Source organism: Bombina bombina, chromosome 3, assembly GCF_027579735.1.
Source record: "Bombina bombina isolate aBomBom1 chromosome 3, aBomBom1.pri, whole genome shotgun sequence".
Classification (NCBI taxonomy): domain Eukaryota; kingdom Metazoa; phylum Chordata; class Amphibia; order Anura; family Bombinatoridae; genus Bombina; species Bombina bombina.
Window position 1 is genome coordinate 615606472 of NC_069501.1, and position 22834 is coordinate 615629305.

Sequence of the window (22834 nt, forward strand, 5' to 3'; positions counted from 1 at the left end):
TGTGCAGTGCATTTGATTCTGAAGTGTAATATTCAGCAAAAGGAGAGTATGAAACATAGCATAAAAGTCAGATTAGTTGTGCAATTCATATGATAATACAGCACAATCTGCAGTTTATATGATTTTGAAGTATACTGTGCAATAAACATAAGAGATATGGGAGGTATGCAGAGTGTATGTACAGATTATATGTATAGCTATGGTAGTAGATGCAGTTGTAGTTTATAAAAAAGGCCTAGTATGATAGGTGTATAATTAAAAAAATAATAAAAGGAATACATCAGTAAGAAAGTTTGGCTTATTTCATAATGTTCTTACTATATATTGTACTGTATATGATAAGTGACATTATGCCGTAAAAAATGAAAGGTATAAAACACATTGTAAATAGTATATGTTTATGAGTGCAAGACATAATAGATAAGTGCTTGCGGAATCTGTTGGCGCTCTACAAATAACCGATAATAATAATAATAATAAACACAGCATGTAGTATATATAGTATATATATATATATATATATATATATATATAATGTTCCCAAAATATTCTAAATATTACTATAAATATATTATTTTTGTTTTTAAAACATTGTGGGCCAGATTACAAGTGGTGCGCTATTTAGTGTGCTAACACCGCTAGAAGGTAAACTTAATGCGTGTGGGTTAAGCTCCTGTTTTACAAGTTGAAATTAACTTTTTTGTGTAAGTGAAAGCCAATGTGCGCTAACTTCAGGACTTCGGCTATCGCGACTACGCTAGCTTCTCCCCTTAGATTTCAATGAAGAGAGCAAACTTAAAAAAGCTAACACTTATCTCTCGCTCACTAACCCAACAGGAGTTAAACCTACAGCAATAACAACAAAGGTAGGTTATTAATATTTTACATTCCAAATGTTCTTCCACATAGAAGATAATGTTCTATAATATTTTTAAATATATATTTCTATTTATATCTGATTGTATTTTTTTGGTAAATATATATCTATACATATATTTTAGAGCCATAAGTTAAAGCGCAACATACCAATAACGAACCATACGAAGAAATAAAATTCAAATTCTTTATTGTTGCCTTGATAAAACCAAAGCGATATTCAGCACACATAAAATCAAACAAAATCACATCTCTAGTTATTTCGAACATTTAAATGTACAATACTTGTTTTGATTATATTTCAAGTTTGCTCATATGTGATTTTTAGCAATCTGATATTCTAACAAAAATGTATGTTTCTTATAAATAATAAGAGATTGCCACATATGCTACTACATTCAAGATCTATAAAGGATTTGTATCTCAGCTTATATGCCATTAATATAAATTGACATTGTATATGATATTGGAGGAAAACTGAATAATACTCTTACTGTACATGATAAATCATCTTGATAATCACCTACTTTTTAAATATCTATATCGATGTAATGTTTAGTCAGAATGTATTAATCCCATCATATGTATTATCATATGTATTGTGTAACATTGTTCGAATTAGAAACAAATTGTTAAATTGTGTTGAGGAATTTCAGATAGAGCAATTATTTGAGAAAGTCTGAGTCTAGTCAATCAATGATTTTTTGACAAAATTAAAAAAATAATCTCAAATGTTAAAAGTTATTCCTCAATAAAATTTAACATGTGAACTTGACAAATGGGATTAATACTTGCTGACCAAGTAAATAAACATTACATCGATATAGATATTTAAAAGTAGATTGAGTATCAAGATGATTTATTATGTACAGTAGGAGTATTATTATGTTTTCTCCAAATATCATATACAATGTCAATATATATTAATGGGCATATAAGCTGAGATACAAATCCTTTATAGATCTCAAATGTAGTAGCATATGTGGCAATCTCTCATTATTTATAAGAAACAGAATATCAGATTGCCGAAAATCCTGTATGAGCAAACTTTTGAAATATAATCAAACAAGCATTGTACCTTTTAAATGTTCAAAATAAAAAGAGGTGTGATTTGGTCAACAGGTAGGCAGTGCATGCGCACGAAACACTTTTGCAGATGACACCATGAACACACCTTTTGTTTGATTTTATGTGTGCTGAATATCGTTTTGGGTTTTATCAAACAACAGTAAAATAATTTGGATTTTACTTCTTCGTATGGATCGTTATTGGTATGGTGCATTTTAACTTTTGGCTAAATTGTGATATTATGAGCCTGCGGAGTAGACACGCTCCTATCCTATCTCTTCCACACACACACACTCTCCATTGTGCCGGCTAAAAACTGCAAGTATTTACTGCAGCGTCTACATAGGTGAGACAAATGAGCAATTTAACGTCCCAGTAACCTCACTGTGTTTATCTCTCTCTCTCTCTCTCTCTCTCCTCTCTATATATATAATATATATATATATATATAGAACATACTCAGCGCATGATGCTTGTCTTGTGTGATTTGTTCTCATGTGACCAAGGCCTCTAAGAGGGGCCGAAATGTTATGTTTATTTACAATAATGGTGAATTTGATAATCTCTGGTGCTGGCCGTCAGTGCTGGGGAGCAGTAGGATTGACACTGGATCCTGTCCTACAGCGCTGAGTACGTTCTGGATTTACACTGGCCGTGCACAGAGTGGTTGTGGTTGTTGGTGAGTGCAGGTGTTTTCTGGTATGATATATATATATATATATATATATATATATATATATATACATACTAAAAATGATTTTTCTTGTTTTCAGGTATTTGAATGCTAAGTGATCCAAAGTATATAATCACTTTGTATATGTATGTAATAGTATAGCCCTTTACATTCAAATACCTGTCATATACCATATATCTTTTAACCCTTATATCTTCAGTCACACTAACCTGATGATGCAAAATAATAGTTTATTTTTAACTTGTAATTTGAGCATAGGTTAACGCAGGTGCGAAATTTCAATATCGCGTGTAATAACGTTAGCACCCCACTTGTAATCTAGTCGTGTGTTTATTTTATTGTCATTTTTTTTGTTTAGCACATTTATTTTTCAATGGCTTTTTGTATTGTGATTTTGTACCATGACATTTTCAAACAGTGTACAAAGTAGTAAGAACATTATAAAGTGTATATAACCACTTTGTGTATGTTGTTATAATAGAATACAGTATACAGTATATATACTAATATGACACAGAGTTCTATAATTATTATTAAAAACACAGTGTCTGTAAGAATAATATATATTATAAAGTCTGTATGGTAATTAGACATAATATGAGGTGTATGTGACCCAAAGCATTATATTCAGCACAATACAAATTTCTATATGCACAGTATTCGCTGATATACTCACTCGCTCTCCTCTCTCCCCTTTTGGACCTTGACTGCCAGACTGTCCTCTCTCACCCTTAAAACCCTAAAACATACAAATTTGATTGACAATTTAGCCTAACAAACAGTATATAGGACAATAATAGAGTAGTGCCGTATATACAGGCATGTAAACATAAAAAGATGCTCACACCTTGCCATGCACTGAAGTTATTATTATATAATGCACATATATTACCTTCTAAAGCTTGGTACAGACATGGACACATGGACAGAAACACTTACCCTAGGGCCTGGTTGTCCCACTGTGACCTGTGTAGAGACATTGAGAAATTATTTACCGTTTTCTAAACATTTTAAGTAAAGCCAAAGCATGTTATTAATACATAGACAATATCTAAATTCCTTTAATAATGTAAATAATAACATATGCTATTTTGAACATAATCATTTGGTAAAAATACTCTTAGATATTGTAAACCATACTTTCTTTCTAGCTTCAACGCATAAGGGAGATTATTTTCCTTCAAATAGCCCTTAGGGGTAAGACTAGAGTTTTTTTTAAAACCATCATTGGTGTGATTCACTACATTATTGTTGTGAATCGGTACAAAGAGTCACCACTGACTCTACCACACTTTTTACACTGGATTAGCCTTCTGAGCAACCTGAGGTATAAGGTACCAGGAAATTCATGCAATCACATATTGTATTTGCATGTGATAAAGATTGCTAGCAAACTTTGACCATCAATAAGAAGCAGTACAGTGCTTCAAATGCTCACCAAGATCATCAAACATATATGTTTCACATAATTTTTCCTTCTTATCAGTAGGGATGGCGAATGTTTCGCAACATTCGAAAAAACGGCACAAATTTTAACACATTCGTCTCGTATCAAAATCGAATTTCGAATGTATACATAACATTCTAACATTAATCAAACCACCTCTCAAGTGTCTTTTTTTGTAGAGTGAGCAGATCCAGTTTGTCTAACCCTGCCTCATAGTTAAATCCTCTATTCCCCATAGTAGTTTTGTGGCCTTCATCTGAACTAACCTCTCTGATTAAGTTTTTATTTTTTAAGCTGGGACTAGTTTGATATGTATAGAACAGTGTAGTAGCCTATGTTGGGTGTAATTATTTCGGGATGTTAGAGTAGCTGAACTTATATTTAAAAGGTCGGTTTGATAGGCTGTGCATGCTTAAAATGTCATGCTCTATCTGAATTACGAAAGAAAAAATTAGGTTTCAGTGTCCCTTTAAATTAATACAATTAGAAAGATGACCCATTTAACACAAGTAATGATATCCCTGAATTCTGTTTTAGCCAGAAATGTATCCAAGCCATTTTTAAATTTATCTAAGTTATTGGCATTTACTGCCTAATTAGGCAACGAGTTCCACAATTTGATTGCTTTTAAAGGATATTGAACCCTATTTTTTTTTCATGATTCAGATAGAGCATGCAATTTTAAGCAACGTTTCTAATTTACTTCTATTGTCAATTTTTCTTCGTTCTCTGCTATCTTTATTTGAAAAAGCAGGCATCTAAGCTAAGGAGCCAGCAAATTTTTGGTTTAGAACAATGGATAATTGGTGCTGTCCAATCAGGCAAGGACAACCCAGGTTGTTCACCAAAAATAGACCGGCATCTAAACTTACATTCTTGCTTTTCAAATAAACATACCAAGAGAATGAAGAAAATTTGATAATAGGAGTAATAGGAGTAAATTAGAAAGTTGCTTAAAATTGCATGCTCTATCTGAATAACAAAAGAAAAAAATTGGGTTCAGTGTCCCTTTAAATCTCCTTTCCTCTAGCTTTTGAAGTGTGATCTCTTTTCACAAACAATTGCCTTTGATTAAACAGTGCTTCTGCTAACTCTGTATATAGGCCACCCTGATATAATTTGTATAAAGTAATCAAACCACCTCTCAAGTGCCTTTTTTTTGTAGAGTGAGCAGATCCAGTTTGTCTAACCTGCCTCATAGTTTAAATCCTCTATTCCCCATATTAGTTTTGTGGCCCTTCATCTGAACTAACCTCTCTGATTAAGTTTTTACTTTTTAAGCTGGGGCTAGTTTGAGTAGTATAGAACAGTTTAGTAGCCTATTTGGGATGTAATTATTCTCGGGATGTAGATAGCTGACTTATATTTAAAAGGTGGTTGATAGCTGTGCATGTGTGTAAAAGAGTTCATGTGTGTAATTTAGACCTAATTATATTGGTCAGCAAATAACTTATTTGGGAGTTGAAAGAGCCATCTAATTATTAATGTTATACGTATGGGAGATTTTTGTGAGTTTATGCTTCATAAGTAAACTATTTATATGAACTTAACTGTACATTATCAGCTTTGAGGTACAGTAAATAGTCTGTAGCCCTATTTAACTTGATTTTGATCACAAGGCAAAATGAGTTAATTAATTTCAAAATATCATTTCATGTCAAATTCTTAATTATGCATAATTAATTAAACCTGCACTTTCATTTATTTTGACTGCTTTTCATGTATTTCCCCCTCAGTGAGGCTGGAGTGCATCTTCCATGCTGCACAGTGATTAATATGTGCAGGATCTTGTTTTATATTGTACAATAAACAATATTTAAAGGGATATGAAACCCATTTTTTTCTTTGATGATTCAGATAGAGCATATCATTTTAAACAACGTTCTATTTTACTTCTATTAATTAGTTTTCTTCGTTCTCTTGGTATAAGGCAGGGACGTATGCTTAGGATCCGGCTTATTTCTGGACTACTGTATGGCAGCAATTTTGCAAGAATGTTATCTATTTGCAAGAATACTTGATGGCAGCATTATTTCCAAACAGAATATTATGGGAACAAAGTAAATTTGATAATAGAAGTAAATTGGGAACTTTTTTAAAATTGTTTGCTCTGCCTGAATCACAGAAGAAAATGTTTGGGTTTCATATCCCTTTAAGAGGCTTTTTAAGAGATGTGTCCCTTAAAAGCAATGTATATGTGTACAAAATTAAGATTAAAACATATATTTTGAAGTAGACATATGACTATTTGATATCGTGTTGACACATCATCAATCTTCTGTTTTTCATTAAGGCAACTGTAAAATGTATGAACACTCAGCATTTTATGGTTTAAAATGATTTACACTGATCAGGAACTGTTGTAGACTACTGCTCCAACGTATTGATTTAACGCTCTAATCTGTAAAAAAAACGAGACTTCTGTATCCTTCACACATGTACAAAGGCAAATGCCCAGCTCTTAGTTTGGCTAATTCATTTTAGAAATTTGAAGACTGGCATGATAAAGAATCAATGTATTTTTTTTTATTTTACATAATCAATTAATTAATTAAGCAGTAATATGGTGAAAATGTAATACAAAAGGAATAGAGTTTAAATTGCTAACACACTGGATCTAAATAGTGCTAAAACCATACACCTGTCTCATGTAGGTGTATAACACTAGATTAAAAAGAAACACACACGCTACTACCACACAAATAGGTATACTTAAAGGGGCATAAAACGCCAAACTTTTCTTCAGACAGAGCATGCAATTGCTAAACAATCTCTATGCCCTAGATATGTCCTATAGCCATATGACCTAAGTATGTCCCACCTTCTCACATGCAGCTTTTTTTTGGGTTGGGAGAGGTGAGATACTTGTAGCCTTATATATGAAACAACCATTAAAAAATGTGAAAGCATTCCTATATATTGTATGTATGAATGTACCAAGCCCAGACTTGAATAACTATTAAACATATTAAAAATGATAAATTATTAAAGGGATAGTAAAATCCAAATTAAACTTTCATGATTCAGATAGGATAGGGCATGTTATTTTAAACAACTTTCTATTTTACTTTGTTCTCTTCTTGGTATTCTTAGTTGAAAGCTAAATCTTGGTGGACTCATATGCTAATTTATAAGTCCTTAAAGGCCGCCTCTTATCTTAATGCATTTGACATTTTTTCACCGCTAGAGGGCGTTAGTTTGTGTGTTTCATATAAATAACATTGTGCTCACACACGTGGAGTTATTTAAGAGTCCGCACTAATTACCTGAAATGCAAGTTTGTCAAAAGATCTGAGATAAGGAGGCAGTCTGCAGAAGCTTAGATACAAGGTAATTACAAAGGTAAAAAGTGTGGTTTCTATAACAATGTTGGTTATGCAAAACTGGGCAACGGGTAATAAAGGGATTATCTATCTTTTTAAACAATAACATTTTTGGTGTTTACTATCCTTTTATTGAACTCCTAATAACTTTACAACTTTGGCTACACCAGATTAGTGATTTAATTCTGCTAGAAATTAACATTAAACTCTTCCTCTTGAGGCTCCTTGATTATTTTTAGCACGCACAGCCCCAGCTATTTTAATAACCAATAAATGACCTCAGGAAGAGAAAACAGACAAAGCACCTGACAAGCGCTTCTTGTAAATCTTAAGTAGGATACTATCCCAGACTCTTCCCTGTAGGTATGTAACACCTGGGACAAAATCACAGCTGGTTTAGTTCTTACATTCTTTCCACTTTAACTCATAGTTGTTATTAACACCTTACATACTTCTATAAATGTGATATAGTGGGATTGTTCATACTGGAAACATACAGCTATTAACTACTCAGCTGACAGGTATGGAATGCTGTGTGCTTAAAGAGTTAAATTAGCGTTCCCGTTTGTTGTACTCTGGGTTGATTTACATACCATGTGGGAGTGGTATAATTACTATTAAAGGGCCACTAAACCCAAAATCTTTCTTTCATGATTCAGATAGAGAATAGAAATTTAAACAACATTACAATTTACTTCCATTATTTATTTTGCTTCATTTTCTAGATATCCTTAGTTGAAGAAAAAGCAATGCACATGGTGAGCCAATCACACAAGGCTTTTTATGTGATTCAACCATTCAGCAGCTAGTGAGCATATCTAGATATGCTTTTCATCAAAGACTATCAAGAGAATAAAACTAATTAGAAAATATAAGAAAATTAGAAAAATGTTTAAAATTGCATTCTCTTTCTAAATCATAAAAGAAAAAATGTGGGTGGCATGTCCCTTTAAGGGAAAATACAAGTGAAAACAAAAACATTTGGCGTTGTTATAAAATTCCTGACCTGAAGATATTTTAATCGATGTGAAAATGCTATGATGCGCCCATGAAACACGTCTTACGGCCCAATGATCAAAAACTTGCTAGCGTGGAAAGAAATTACTCAAAATCATTTTTTTAGCACTATACCCTGCATAACAAGATAAACCGTTCTCAAGCTTAAAGTGATTGTAAATCCAAGCTCATTACAAAATGCTAGGATTACCATTACTATAAATAAATATGAGTTTCTCTCATCGTTTTGTAAAAAAAACAGCGTTACACTCACCTTAGCTGTTAGGAAAGCATATTGCTAACAGAGCGCCTCCAGCTGGCCACGGCACAGTGCTCTTCTCCAATGAGGTGCTGTTTAGACCTCTAGCCATGCTAGGATGTCAGCTGACACGCACGGCTATTGGTCTAAAGTTGGAAACGTCACCTCATTGAAGAAAGCGCTGTGCGGTGGGTGGCCGGAGGCAGTCTGTTAGCAATATACTTTCCTAACAGCTAGGGTGAGTGTAACGCTGTTTTTTACAAAATTATGAGAGAAACTCATGTTTATTTTTAGCAATGGTAAATCCTAGCGTTTGTTATACGCTTGGGTTTACCATCACTTTAACTTTGCCTTTCTAAAATTATTCGAGGGATATCTTAGATCATCTCACTAGGGCAGAGAGATTTAGATTATCGGCCTCAGTGAGATTAGTGAATCCTGTGAGGAAACCTCATACGTCTCACACTGGTCCTCATAACAATTAAGTGAAATTCTTTTGCAAAGTGCATTGAAAGGCTTTTGGGAGATTTTCTAATTCCAAATTATTTAAAACGCAAATAATCTTATTCTTTTCCAAATGTTATTAAAATGTCACCATAATGGGACAATTGGGTGCTGGTATTCCAATCAATAAGAAATATTTTTTTCCAGCAACTTTTTCCCCCCATTGTTTTTTAGTTTAATTTAAATGTAACAAATATAGCTTTAGACACTTTTAAAACTTGCAACATGTAAATAGTTATTTAAATAAACATTTATTATTGTAATTAAGTGTATTGAGCTTTTATTATGTTAATTATAATATTTATCAAAATTATTTGAAATTGCATTTCATTGCACACATCATGCATGGATATTAATGATTAAGCAAAAAACTTGCATTTAAAGACACCAGGGGCAAGATTACATATGCGGTGTCGCCCGCAAAAGCCAGGGACATATTTTTTTATGCGGTTTTGGTATCACATATACGGTGCCACATATAAATGCGGTGCGTATATTTCACCCATCACCCGCAATTTTTACTCCCATAAGCTAACATAGAACCGCGTCGCAAATCGGTGTCACATATTCAGCACAAGGACTTACGCAGCGAAAATTTAGAAATTTTACTCCATTTTCACCTCGCCACACAAAGGCAGACGCAGCAAGCCTTAGGCTGAAAATGTGAGCACCGTAAATCCTGTAAGGAGCTCTTTTAAGCGTGCCCAATAAATCCCTAATCTAAAAAAAACCAACCCCCCCCAAAAAAAAAGCCTAAGTCTAACCCCCCAAATAGGTACTCACTGTTCCTGAAGTCTGGCGGCAAAGGTCCTTTCCAGGCGGTTAAGTCTTCTTCCAAGCGGCCAACATCTTCTTCCAAGCGGGGACCTCTTCCTTCTTCATCCAGGACCAAGTTGACGTGGAGCGGAGATGAGCGCTGAGCAGGACCAGCGAGCGCGGAGCAGGACCGGTGATCGTGGAGCCATGGAGCATAGAGGATCCTCTTCGTACGATCGCCGCCGTACACTGAATATTAAATTCAAGGTACACTTTTAAATATGGCGTTCCTTGCATTCCTATTGGCTGATTTGATTCTTCAAATTCAAATCAGCCAATAGGATGAGAGCTACTGAAATCCTATTGGCTGTTCAAATCAGCCAATAGGATTTCAGTAGCTCTCATCCTATTGAATTGATAGTTAACCCAGCGCTTGGTATATAACTGCCTAAAGGATTTTAAAAATGGGGTACCTAGCCATAGCCTTTTTCTAGGCACTCCTAATCACACCCTCTCATCCTATTGGTTGATTTGAATTTGAAGAATCAAATCAGCCAATAGAATGCAAGGGACGCCATATTTAATTGTTTACCTTGAATTCACTAGTCAGTGTATGGCGGTGATCGTACAAAGAGGATCCTCCACGCTCCATGGCTCCACGGTCACCGGTCCTGCTCCATGCTCATCTCTGCTCCGTGCCGGCTTTATTATTATTATCATTTATTTGTATAGCGCCGCCAAATTCCGTAGCGCTGGGTACAGTGATAGGGGTATACAATGATAAAGATTTGTGATAAAATACAAAATGAAACAAATCTAGTACAGGAGGAAAAGGGCCCTGCTCCGGAGAGCTCACAGTCTATAGGTTTAGGGTGCAGAGACATAAGGTTGGGTTAGCTTGTTACATCAGTTGTATTTGCAGCATTGATTCAGGCAGTTCATGTACATGTATTAGTTTGGTTCGGATGCGGGATGGAGGAGAGATAGTAAGCTTCTCTGAATAGGTGAGTTTTCAAGGATCGTCTGAAGCTATACAAGGTTGGAGACAGTCTAATGGAGCGGGGTAGAGAGTTCCAGAGGGCATGAGCAGCACGTGCAAAGTCTTGGAGGCGGGAGTGGGACGTAGAGATAACAGGAGTGTAGAGACGTAGGTCAGAGGTTAATCGAAGAGGATGGGATGGGGAATATTTCACGATGAGAGAGGAAATATAGTTGGGAGTTAGACTGTTGAGTGCTTTGTAGGTTAGGGCTAATACTTTAAATTGTATTCTGGAGTGTATGGGGAGCCAGTGTAGAGACTGGTAGAGCGGAGCAGCTGATGTAGATCGTCGACTTAGGTGGATGAGTCTAGCAGAATCATTCATAATAGATTAGAGGGAGGAGAGGCGGTGTTTTGGTAGGCCATTTAGGAGTAGATTGCAATAATCAATGCGTGACAAAATGAGGGAATGAATAAGTATTTTTGTAGTTTTTTGAGTAAGGAAGGGACGAATTCTGGAAATATTGCGTAGGTGTGAACGGCAGGATTTGGTAAGCACTTGTATGTGTGGGTTGAATGTGAGTTCTGAGTCTAGTGTGACCCCAAGGCAGCGGACCTGGGGTGAGGTGTTGAGAATAGAGTCTCCAACCATCAGAGAAATGTCAGGTGTTGGATGTCCTCGAAGAGGGGGGGATAAGAAGCAGTTCAGTTTTGGACAGATTGAGTTGGAGGTAGTGTGAAGACATCCAAGAGAAAATTGCAGAGAGGCAGTCAGAAATCTGGTTGAGTAAAGAGGGAGAGATATCAGGAGAGGAAAGCTAGATTTGGGTATCCTCAGCATATAGGTGGTACTGGAATCCAAAGGAGGCTATAAGTTTTCCAAGGCAGAATGTATAAAGAGAGAAAATCAAGGGGCCCAAGACAGAGCCTTGCGGTACCCCAACTGAGAGAGGCATAGGATCACAAGATATGTTGTTAAAGGAAACTGAAAACGAGCGGTTTGAAAGATATGATGCAAACCAGGAGAGAGCTGTGTCTCGGATGCCAAATGAATGTAGTATTTTTAGGAGGAGAGGATGGTCAACTGTGTCAAAAGCTGATTTAGTAAGGAGTAATGGCCTTTTGTTTTTTGCTGATAACAGGTCATTTGTTACTTTAGCAAGAGCGGTTTCTGTTGAGTGTTTAGGGCGGAAACCAGATTGTAGTGGATCAAGTAAGGAGTTAGTTGTGAGAAATTGAGTTAGCCGATTATAGACTAGTCATCTCCAATAATTTTGAAGCAAAGGGAAGTAAGGAGACCGGTCAATAGTTAGAAGGCATCCAGGGGTCAAGCGAGGGCTTTTTTAGGATTGGTATGATTGACGCATGTTTTGAATGTGTCAGGAAATGTGCCAGCGGTGAGAGTTTGGTTAAAGAGATGAGTTAGGGTAGGGGTTAGTGAAGCAGAGAGAGAGGGAATAAGTTTGTGAAGCAATAGTGGGCAGGTTGTGAGATGAGCCAAGGATAGGAGTGCAGAGACTTCTTCCTCTGTTACAGGAGGGAAGTAGCATAGGTTTTTGTTATTAGAAGGGGTGGGTAGGATTGCTGGGTTTGAGGGTGTAGGTGCAGATCTCTTTTCTAATGGTGTCAATTTTATTTTTGAAGTGATCAGCAATAATTTGAGCAGTGAGGTTGGTAGTGGGGCGGGGGGGGGGGGCAGGCAGATGTAGAAGGGAGTTAAAGATTGAGAAAAGTTTTCTGGGGTTGGATGCGTGAGATGACACAAGGGAGGAGAAATAGACTTGTTTGGCCAGGCTGAGCGCAGAGTTGTAGGACTTAAGGGTGAATTTATAATGTTGGAAATCAGCACAGGTGCATGATTTCCTCCACTGCCGTTCAGCAGCCCGTGAGCATCGCTGAAGATATCTGGTCTATTTAGTGTGCCACGGTTGCCATTGAGTGATTGATGTACGTCAAAGAGTGGAGGGTGCAGTTTTGTCAAGTGTTGATTTTAGTGCCGAATTATACTGTAGAGTCACGAGATTTGGACAAAAGAGGGATGAAATGTCAGAGAGCAGAGGACTCAGTTGAGTGGAAAAGTCTGTGAGATCCAAGTCATTTAAATTCCTTGGTCCTGGATGAGAAAGGAAGAGGTCCCCGCTTGGAAGAAGATGTTGGCCGCTTGGAAGAAGACTTCACCAGCTGGAACAGGACCTTCTCCGCCGGACTTCAGGAATGGTGAGTACCTATTTGGGGGTTAGACTTAGGCTTTTTTTTTATTTTATTTTTTTTATTTTTTTTTTAGATTAGGGATTTATTGGGCACTCTTAAAAGAGCTGAATGCCCTTTTAAGGGCAGTAACATAACTGAATGCCCTTTTAAGAGCAATGCCCATCACAAATGCCCCTTTAGGGGCAATGGGTAGTATAGGATTTTTTTGTGTTAGTTTTTTTTATTTTGGGGGGTTTGGTGGGTGGGGGGTTTTACTGTTAGAGGGGGGTACTTAGTTTTTTTTTAAGGTAAAAGAGGTGTTTAAGTTAGGGCAATGCCCTACAAAAGGCCCTTTTAAGGGCTATTGGTAGTTTAGTATTAGATTAGGGGGTGTTTTTATTTTGGGGGGCTTTTTTATTTTCATAGGGATTAGGTTTAATTTTTTTATTTTTGATAATTTGGTTTATTATTTTATGTAATGTTAGACTTTTTATTTTTTGTAATCTTATATTAATTTAATTTAATTTAATTTTTTATTTTTACGTAATGTTAGCTTTTTTATTTTAATTGTAACTTAGTATTTTTTAATTTCGGTAATTGGTGTTAATTTAGTGGGTGTTAGGGGGCTTAGTAATTTAATTAGTTATTTGTGTTGTGAGGGTTTGGCGGATTAGGGGTTAAATGATTTATTAGGATTATTGCATTGCGTGGGTTTGGCGGATTAGAGGTTTATAGTTTTATTAGCTTTATTGCGTTGAGGGTTAATGGCGGATTAGGGGTTAATAGTTTTATTAGGTTTATTGCGATGTGGGTTAATGGCAGATTAGGGGTTAATATATTTATTAGGTTTATTGCGATGTGGCTTAATGGCAGATTAGGGGTTAATACATTTATTAAGTTTATTGCGATGTGGGCTAATGGCGGATTAGGGGTTAATACATTTATTAGGTAGTTTGCGATGTTGGGGTTGGCAGATTTAGGGATTAATACATTTATTATTAGTTCCGATATGGGGGTGATGGCGGATATAGGGGTTTTGACCTATAAATAGAAATTTTTATTTACGCACATTTCTGGACATCACTAGTTTATCCGACTTACAACACTTTATGAACTGCCGGCGCCATATATGTGATTCCCCGATGTGCAAGGGGAAATTACGGGCGACGCGGGTTTCAGCAGCTGAAGCCTGCACCGCATATATAATCTCGCCCCAGGACATCATCATCAATGCTGAATTATTTAGTCGTAATGCTTTACTTATATTTAAAATATAAAACACCAATGCTGCTATATATATATATATGTTTTTTCAGTGAATTAAAACTGATTGGAACCCAGGACGCTGTTAAGTCTTGATTTATGACTTTAGTGTACCTAGGTCAGAGTGTGTTCGTTCATTAGCATTCTGCCATCCCCCTCTGCCATATATATTCACCCTATGTGGCCAAAACTATGTTGACACCTGACCATCACACCTATATCAGCTTGTTGGAAGTCCCATTTCAAAACAATGAACACTAATATGGAGTTGCCCCCCACTCCCTCTTTGCGGCTATGATAGGGGACATTTTTTTGTGAAAGCTTTCCAAAAGATTTTAGAGTGTGTCTGTGTGAATTTGGGCCCGTTTGGCTAAAATAGCATTTGTGATATCATCACTTATGTTGGATGTATGTATGTATTGGGTACTTGTAAAGCTCGGCTAATCACCTGTAAGGGTTTCAAGGCGCTGCTCATTTTATCGACCTCGGATGAAAAGCTGACTGGACCTCACCAGGGATCGAACCTACAACCCTTGGGTTGCTACAGAGCTCAGCCACAGTGCCTTAGCATGCTTTCGGCGTTCCAATTCATCCCAAATGTGTTCAGTGCTGTAGAGGTCAGGACTCTGTGTAGGCCACTCAAGTTTTTAAACACTTTTTTCATCAAACTATATTTTCATGCACCTCGCTTTGTACGCAGGAAAGGGCCTCTGTCAAACTGTTGCTACAATGTTGGAAGAACCCAAATATCTTTTTATCCCCTAGCATTAAGATGACCCTTCACTGGAATTAAGGGGCTTAGACCAAGCCCTGAAAAGCAGCCATAGACTGTTATCCCTCCTCCTCCAAACTTTACCATAGGCACTATGGATTCCATTAGACACAGTTCTCGTGGCATCCCCACACCCAGATACTTTCATCAGACTGCCAGGTAGTGAAGTGTGATTCATCACTCCAAAGAATACTCTCCACTGCTTCAGAGTCCAGTGGTGGCATGCTTTATGCCACTCCAGCCAATGCTTGGCATTGCACATGTTAATGTGAGGCTTGTGTACAGCTACTCTGACATGGAAACCCATTTTTTGAAGTGGCCAACACACAGTACTTGTGCTGATGTTGCTTCCAAAGGCAGTTGTAAACTCTAAAGTGAGTGATGCAATAAATTATAGACAATTTTAAAGTGCCCCACTCTTCAGCACTAGCACCCCTGCTCTGTGAGTTTGTGTGGTCTACCATTTTGTGGCTAGGCTTCTGTTGCTCCTAGATGCTTTCATGCTTCTACTTTACAGTAATAGCTCTTGCAGTTGTCCAGGGCAGATCTAGTAGGGCAGAAAGTTTACAAACTGACTTGTGGCAAAGCTGGCATCCCATGACAGTGCCAAATTTAAAGTCACTGAGCTCTTCAGTATGGCCCAAAGTACCTCCAATGTTTGTCTACTGAGATTTCTTGGACTCCACATAGAAAAAATTGCCTCTAAACTTTATCCAAAACTAGGTGCCCTGTACAGAAACAAATCTTGCCTTAGCCCTACAGTAAAGGAAAAGATTGTACAGCAAATGCTGATGCCTATCTTGGATTATGGGGACATAGTATATGCACCTGCTCCGCAAACTCACCTTAATAACTAAATACGTTATATAACTCGTTCTGCCGCTTTGTGCCACAATATAACTACAGGACCCACCATTGTGACATGCTAAAAGAACTAAACTGGCTGTCGCTGGAATCCAGACGCACCCTCCATCTTTCCTGCCTTGTCTCTAAGAGCCTTTCTGGGAAGCTCCCACCCTACCTGAGCAGAATGCTCTCCCCGGCTATTCCCACCTCCTATAACCTCCGATCCAGTACCAGCACATTATTTAGCTTGCCTCAATACAAAAAAAAAGCAGCTCAATCCTCCTTTTCCTACAGAGCGCCACAATTATGGAATGACCTCCCGCACACTTTCAAACCTTCCCCAAGCCTAAAATCCTTTAAGAGATCCCTCTATACATATCTCAAAACTGAATGCACCTGTCATGGTTGATTAAATATTTTGTACCTGCTCTATGTTAAATGTTTGCATCTATTGTGTATTTTTATTATTGTTTTTGTATTTTATTGTACCCTATTGTATCAATGCAATGTTTTGTGATCCCAGGACATACTTGAAAACGAGAGAAATCTCAATGTATCCTTCCTGGTAAAATATTTTATAAATAAATAAATAAATAAATAAATTTCATGGCTATATGCTGGATTTTATTAACCTGTTAGCAATCTGTGTGCCTGAAATATCAGAATTTATCAGAGGTGTCATACATTTAGTCATTTAATTCCTGTCTGTCTATCTATCTATCTATCTATCTATCTATCTATCTATCTATCTATCATCTATCTATTTATACACATAGTTAACATCTCCCCATAAAGGAAACTTTTTCTGGAACTTCACTTAACAGAACATGCATCATACTCACATTAGCTTCTGGAATTCGAAATGCACAGGATTCACACTGCAGGAAATAGGCATGAACAGTGTTAATGCAACTTACAAGCAACACACAATGTAGCCATCTCTGATATAGAAGCAATAATTTATTTCAAGTTTACTACATGATTGAAAAACATGGTTAGATCATGGATTATGGTTTTAATTAATACTGGTAGAAAAATAAAAATTACTGTTAAACTGAAAAATGAAATCTAATTATATTCAGTAGTGCCTCTACAAAAAGTCTTGTTTTGAAGAGAATTGGCAGATGTGTTTTTAGGAAAAAAAACAGAGATTGTTCAAATGTAAATTCAATGTTGCTACTCCAGAATGCTGCTCTAAAATGATCAAGAGTATACATCTTTCTCAAACAGAACATCTTTATGAGTTTCTGAGGTTACTAAACAACATGTCAAAACTAAGTACTGCTTTATTCTTTCCTAAATATAATAAAGTGACGCAATTCTGTCCAATTCATTCAAAGACACCATAACTTATGATGGCAAAACCATATTGTCTCTTTAAAATTGAAACTCACCTCTGGGGGAAAATCAACAGGGATCCCAGGAGATATCTTTTCACCCTAGAAATAGTGCAGAATTACTTTTTTAGACATAAACAGAGAGGTGACTTTCAAACTGCATTAAAACACAATTGGCGATACATTTACAGAAGTAGAATTTGTAGTGGCTTGAGGCTTGAGACACACTATTTATTGAAGGATAGGAACTTGCGATTATGTACTGTGTAAATGCTTGCATCAAGTCTGAAATAAACCATACATATCCTGTGGAAAGATTATATTTGTTGTTTATATGGAGAAACTCCATCACTGATTCACACTATGGGCATAAGTTGAGGAACTTACATAAAGACATTTGAAGGGTCATTGCAAAATCTTTTCTTCAACTTCACAATTTAGTTCATCAACAGTCCTTTAAAGAGACCTTTTTAAAATTATACCTGGGCTATATGGAAACGGTTGGAGCATACTCATCCTCAGTCATGTGTAAGGGCGTGTATGCCCAAAACACTATTTGCATATAATTCAGTTATGATTTTTTTTTTTTAAATGTTTATTTATTTAACACAAAATAAGTGTACACATCACAGAAATCCACTTCTTTCTGCCACGCAGGGCTGAATATAACATCTTATGAAACAAAGCACGACAGATAACAAATACAAAAATGATTCGTTATGGAATATTGTCAACCCCCTTGTAAACCAAAACAAAGAAAGAATAGTACACTTATCAACCTCCCCGATTCCATACACTCCTATTTTCTAATATTTTCCTCTTTTTGACTCAAATCTTGAATAACACCTGTTTGTACAACAACCTCGCTATATGTATAATTTAACAGAAGCAACAGATAACGCTGAAAAGCAAGACACATAAAATAAATGTATAACAACGAAAAAAAAAAAAAAAAAAAAGGAAAAGGTTCTTTCCCCGACCGGGACCCATCTCCCCCCACCATAGTCAGTCTCTTTCCAGCTCTCCCATGTTATGCCAGGATCGGGGAAAATGACCTGCCAATATCTGAAGTTGCATGTATGCAGTCTCGCTGAAAGGTTTAACCATCCTAACCAGCACTTCAACTGGAAAAGATAAAATAAATGTTCCCCATTGATTAAAGAACTTGGCTAGCCTTTCATCTGAGACGTCTTGTAAGTTCCACTGTTCTTGTGTAAAATGGGTCATCAACGCGTTTTTAAGCTCATTCAATTTAGGTACTGTTTTTGCCTTCCAGGCTCTCAGTATTATATTACGACCAAGAAATATATCCTGTGGAAAGATTATATTTGTTGTTTATATGGAGAAACTCCATCACTGATTCACACTATGGGCATAAGTTGAGGAACTTACATAAAGACATTTGAAGGGTCATTGCAAAATCTTTTCTTCAACTTCACAATTTAGTTAATCAACAGTCCTTTAAAGAGACCTTTTTAAAATTATACCTGGGCTATATGGAAACGGTTGGAGCATACTCATCCTCAGTCATGTGTAAGGGCGTGTATGCCCAAAACACTATTTGCATATAATTCAGTTATGATTTAATAACATTCTCTTTTAATTTGAAAGTTGAGGAACATCCATTATAAAGGCTACAGTCATAATTGGTACTAATCTGTTCCTGATCTGAAATAGACTGCTTTTGGCAGGAGATATTGACGGTGCATGATGAGATCACAGCATATTTGGGTTTTTTAGCCTTTATTTTTAAAAGCAAGCTCATGGCTGTGTATTTCTTTTATTTCATTGTTATTTCTCAGTTCTTTATTGAAATAATCTGTGGCTACACACTGAAAACAAAATGTCCATTTTTCTCCAAGTTCTTGGAAGCTACAGCTGATGTGAGCAGAACACTTTCCCTTCCCACTCTGGCTCTACGTACTTTTCTTTCCCTGTACCCCGCCCCCCCCCCATTATTTCCTTTCTTCATTGTCCTGGCTGGGTATGAGTGGAAAAAGTGATGCAACCAAATGAGTATGAATGGAGATTGTTCTCCAGACCTAAGACTCAGGTCTTTCCATTCTCAGACTTACAAACAAACTTCTAAGCTTACCCTATTTTAATGGTTCCAAGTTTATGAGTTCTCCTGCCAATTTAAATAACGATTGTGTTTAATTTTACAGAGCATATTTTGTATAAATACCAAATCATGCAGCCATCTGAGACTAAACCTAATAGCATAATTCTTTAATATGAATAGTTATGTAAGACCAAATGATAAATAGTTTATGAATGTATACTTTTTTCTTAAATGTTACAGTCATATATGCGATCTGATCCAAAAAAAATAAAATAAAAAGCACCTTTGTTTTAACAACAGAATAACAAATCCAGGCTTGAAAGTTACTCTTAAAACTATTCATAAAACAAGCATCTGTAACCATGGAGATAGTTAAACATATATAAACAAACCATAGTACACAAGTGCCTCACAACCATTCTATAGACCATTTGATATGATATGTACGTTGATCCTGATTATATAACACTAGGTAGAATTGACTAAATATATTATCCGGTGTCCACAAAACATTTCTCCAGCTTCACCAGTTCCTTTGTTATGTCATGCAGCTGATTCACTAAAGCTCAACCTCTCTCCATTCTTTAATGAATCAATGCCATAGACTAATATGGGGCTAGATTATGAGCGGATCACTATGTATTGCTTTTTGCGTGTGTCGGGTACCGTGTGTATTACAAGTTACAAGTAAAAACTGAAGTTAAAATATCGCAACCGCGTTAAAGGATTCCCACATAGACTTCAATGGAGCGCGAAAAGTGAAAAAAAAAAAATAACACCCAACAAGTCCCGCAAACCCAATCACATTTTCTCAAGTGTGCTAACCCGACATGAAATATTAATATGTCACATTCCATTATTCTTCACATAGAAGAATATGCTATATTTATTCATAGATACATAGTTCTATATATATCTGATATTTTCTTGGTAAATCATATATCTATGATGTATTTCTCAACTCTCTCCCCATCTCATTAGCATCAGTCTTTCTAATACTTTCCTGTCTGTGTCCACCCTCAGCACCTTTCCCAAATTGCATGAATGTCTGGGTTTTGATCCTACCCTTTAACCCTTTTCAACCAGGAGCACAATATAGTCTCTTATGTTAACCTCTATATGCCATTAGGATATTCCATGCTGTCCTACCAGCTCTGGGCTTTAAAGGTACAGTAAAGTCAAAATTAAACATTCAGAATTCAGATAGAGCTTGCAATTTTAAACAACTTTCCAATTTACTTTTATTATCACATTTATTTTGTTCTTTTGTTATCTTTTGTTGAAGTATATTCATATGTAGGCTAATAAGAGCTTAAGAGTGTGCATGTGTCTTTTGCAGTCTATGGCAGCAGTATTTGCAGCATTGTATAACACTGCTATAAATTATGTTGCAAACACTGCTGTCAGATGGATAAAGACACATGCACGCTCCTGAGGTCACATATGATTACTTTTTAACATGGGATACTAAGAGAACTAGGCAAAAGTTATAACATAATAAATTGAAAGTTGTTGAAAATGTCATACTCTGTCAAGTCAATTTAAGTTTCATTTTTAATTTACGATCCCTTTAATGCCGTTAGGATGGCATACAACATTCTACCTTATATGGCGTCCAGCAGCTTTCCCTTTTTGCGCAATGAAATATCATACTGGGGGCGTGCCTAGCAGTGTAGACAGTACACCATGATCCGGTCCCAGCCTTGAATTTACGTGATCACATAGACAATTGCATGATTTCATTTTCCCAGCAAGTGTTTACATCGGAAAATTAGTTCCACTCTAAGCACTTGCACCCGGCATGAAGGGGTTAAATGACTGTTTGAATGGACATTTACACATCACATAGTTGAGTTAAAAAATAAAATGATTTAACCAGATTTTGAGTAAGAAAAAGCAGTGGAAACAAAACCTTTGTAACTTTTTCTGCTAAAATAAAACTAAAACACCTTAGACTCCCTCATTAGAAATAGGAGAGTCTCATCTTTTAAATAAGGTGATCACATGACTTGCTAGACATCAAATTACTGATTTAAGAATGATTACTATCCCACTTGATAGAATAGCAAAATGAACATTGATGTGTCCTGTGAAAAATAAAGACACACTGGAAACATCTCACCCTAAAGAAACGATTCATACATTTTAAAATAGCTGTCAAATAACCCCTCTAGATATGATTGGTGATTATTAACATAACAAATACATCTATCTGTTGAAATCAGATTTAGAAAAATAAATCATGGTGGATGCAGAAAAAGGCACAAATAAAACTCTTATATTGAATTAGGAAAATCTCTACTTTTAAATAAAAATGAATTGATACATATTACATACTTCACAGAATTAAAGCAATTAAAGGGACATAACATACAAAACATTTTTTTCATGGTTTAGATAGAGAATACAGTTTTAAGCAACTTTCCAATTTACTTCTGTCATCTAATTTACTTCATTATCTTGGTATCCTTTGTTAAAGAAACATGGAATCAGCCAATCAGAATCAAGTTCAATCCGATTGGCTGATTCAATCAGCCAATCAGATTGAGCTCGCATTCTATTGGCTGTTCCGATCAGCCAATAGAATAGGAGCTCAATCTGATTGGCTGATCGGATCAGCCAATCGGATTGAACTTGATTCTGATTGGCTGATTCCATCAGCCAATCAGAATTTTCCTACCTTAATTCCGATTGGCTGATAGAATCCTATCAGCCAATCGGAATTCGAGGGACGCCATCTTGGATGACGTCCCTTAAAGGAACCGTCATTCGTCGGGAAGTCGTCGTCGGAAGAAGATGGGTCCGCGGTGGAGGTCTTGGAAGAAGATGGTTGCCGGCCGGGATCTACTCTTCTTCCCGGATAGGATGAAGACTTTGGAGCCTCTTCTGGACTTCTTCAGCCGTCGGATGATGGATGTCTAGCCCCAGCTTGGGCTTAGATGAAGATATCAGAGCCAGGACGGATCGGTGTGATACCCGGTGAGGTGAAGACAAGGTAGGAAGATCTTCAGGGGCTTAGTGTTAGGTTTATTTAAGGGGGGTTTGGGTTAGATTAGGGGTATGTGGGTGGTGGGTTGTAATGTTGGGGGGGGGGTATTGTATGTGTTTTTTTACAGGAAAAAGAGCTGAATTTCTTGGGGCATGCCCCGCAAAGGGCCCTGTTCAGGGCTGGTAAGGTAAAAGAGCTTTGAACTTTTGTAATTTAGAATAGGGTAGGGCATTTTTTATTTTGGGGGGCTTTGTTATTTTATTAGGGGGCTTAGAGTAGGTGTAATTAGTTTAAAATTGTTGTAATATTTTTCTCATGTTTGTAAATATTTTTTTATTTTTGTAACTTAGTTCTTTTTTATTTTTTGTACTTTAGTTAGTTTATTTCATTGTATTTATTTGTAGATATTGTATTTAATTAATTTATTGATAGTGTAGTGTTAGGTTTAATTGTAGGTAATTGTAGGTATTTTA

At 36.3% G+C, this 22834-nt stretch overlaps 1 protein-coding gene across 5 annotated transcripts in view; it reads right to left on the reverse strand.

Moving 5' to 3' along the window:
• The window catches only part of COL16A1 (collagen type XVI alpha 1 chain), a 240454-nt gene that overhangs the window by 124653 nt on the left and 92967 nt on the right, over window positions 1–22834 (reverse strand). For all 5 annotated transcript variants that reach the window (XM_053707234.1, XM_053707232.1, XM_053707233.1 and 2 more), the window contains exons 9-12: window positions 17368–17412; window positions 16816–16851; window positions 3578–3604; window positions 3315–3377 (exon numbers count right to left, since the gene is read on the reverse strand). In XM_053707234.1, the coding sequence (XP_053563209.1) occupies window positions 3315–3377; window positions 3578–3604; window positions 16816–16851; window positions 17368–17412 (171 nt within the window). The remainder of the gene's footprint in view (window positions 1–3314; window positions 3378–3577; window positions 3605–16815; window positions 16852–17367; window positions 17413–22834) is intronic.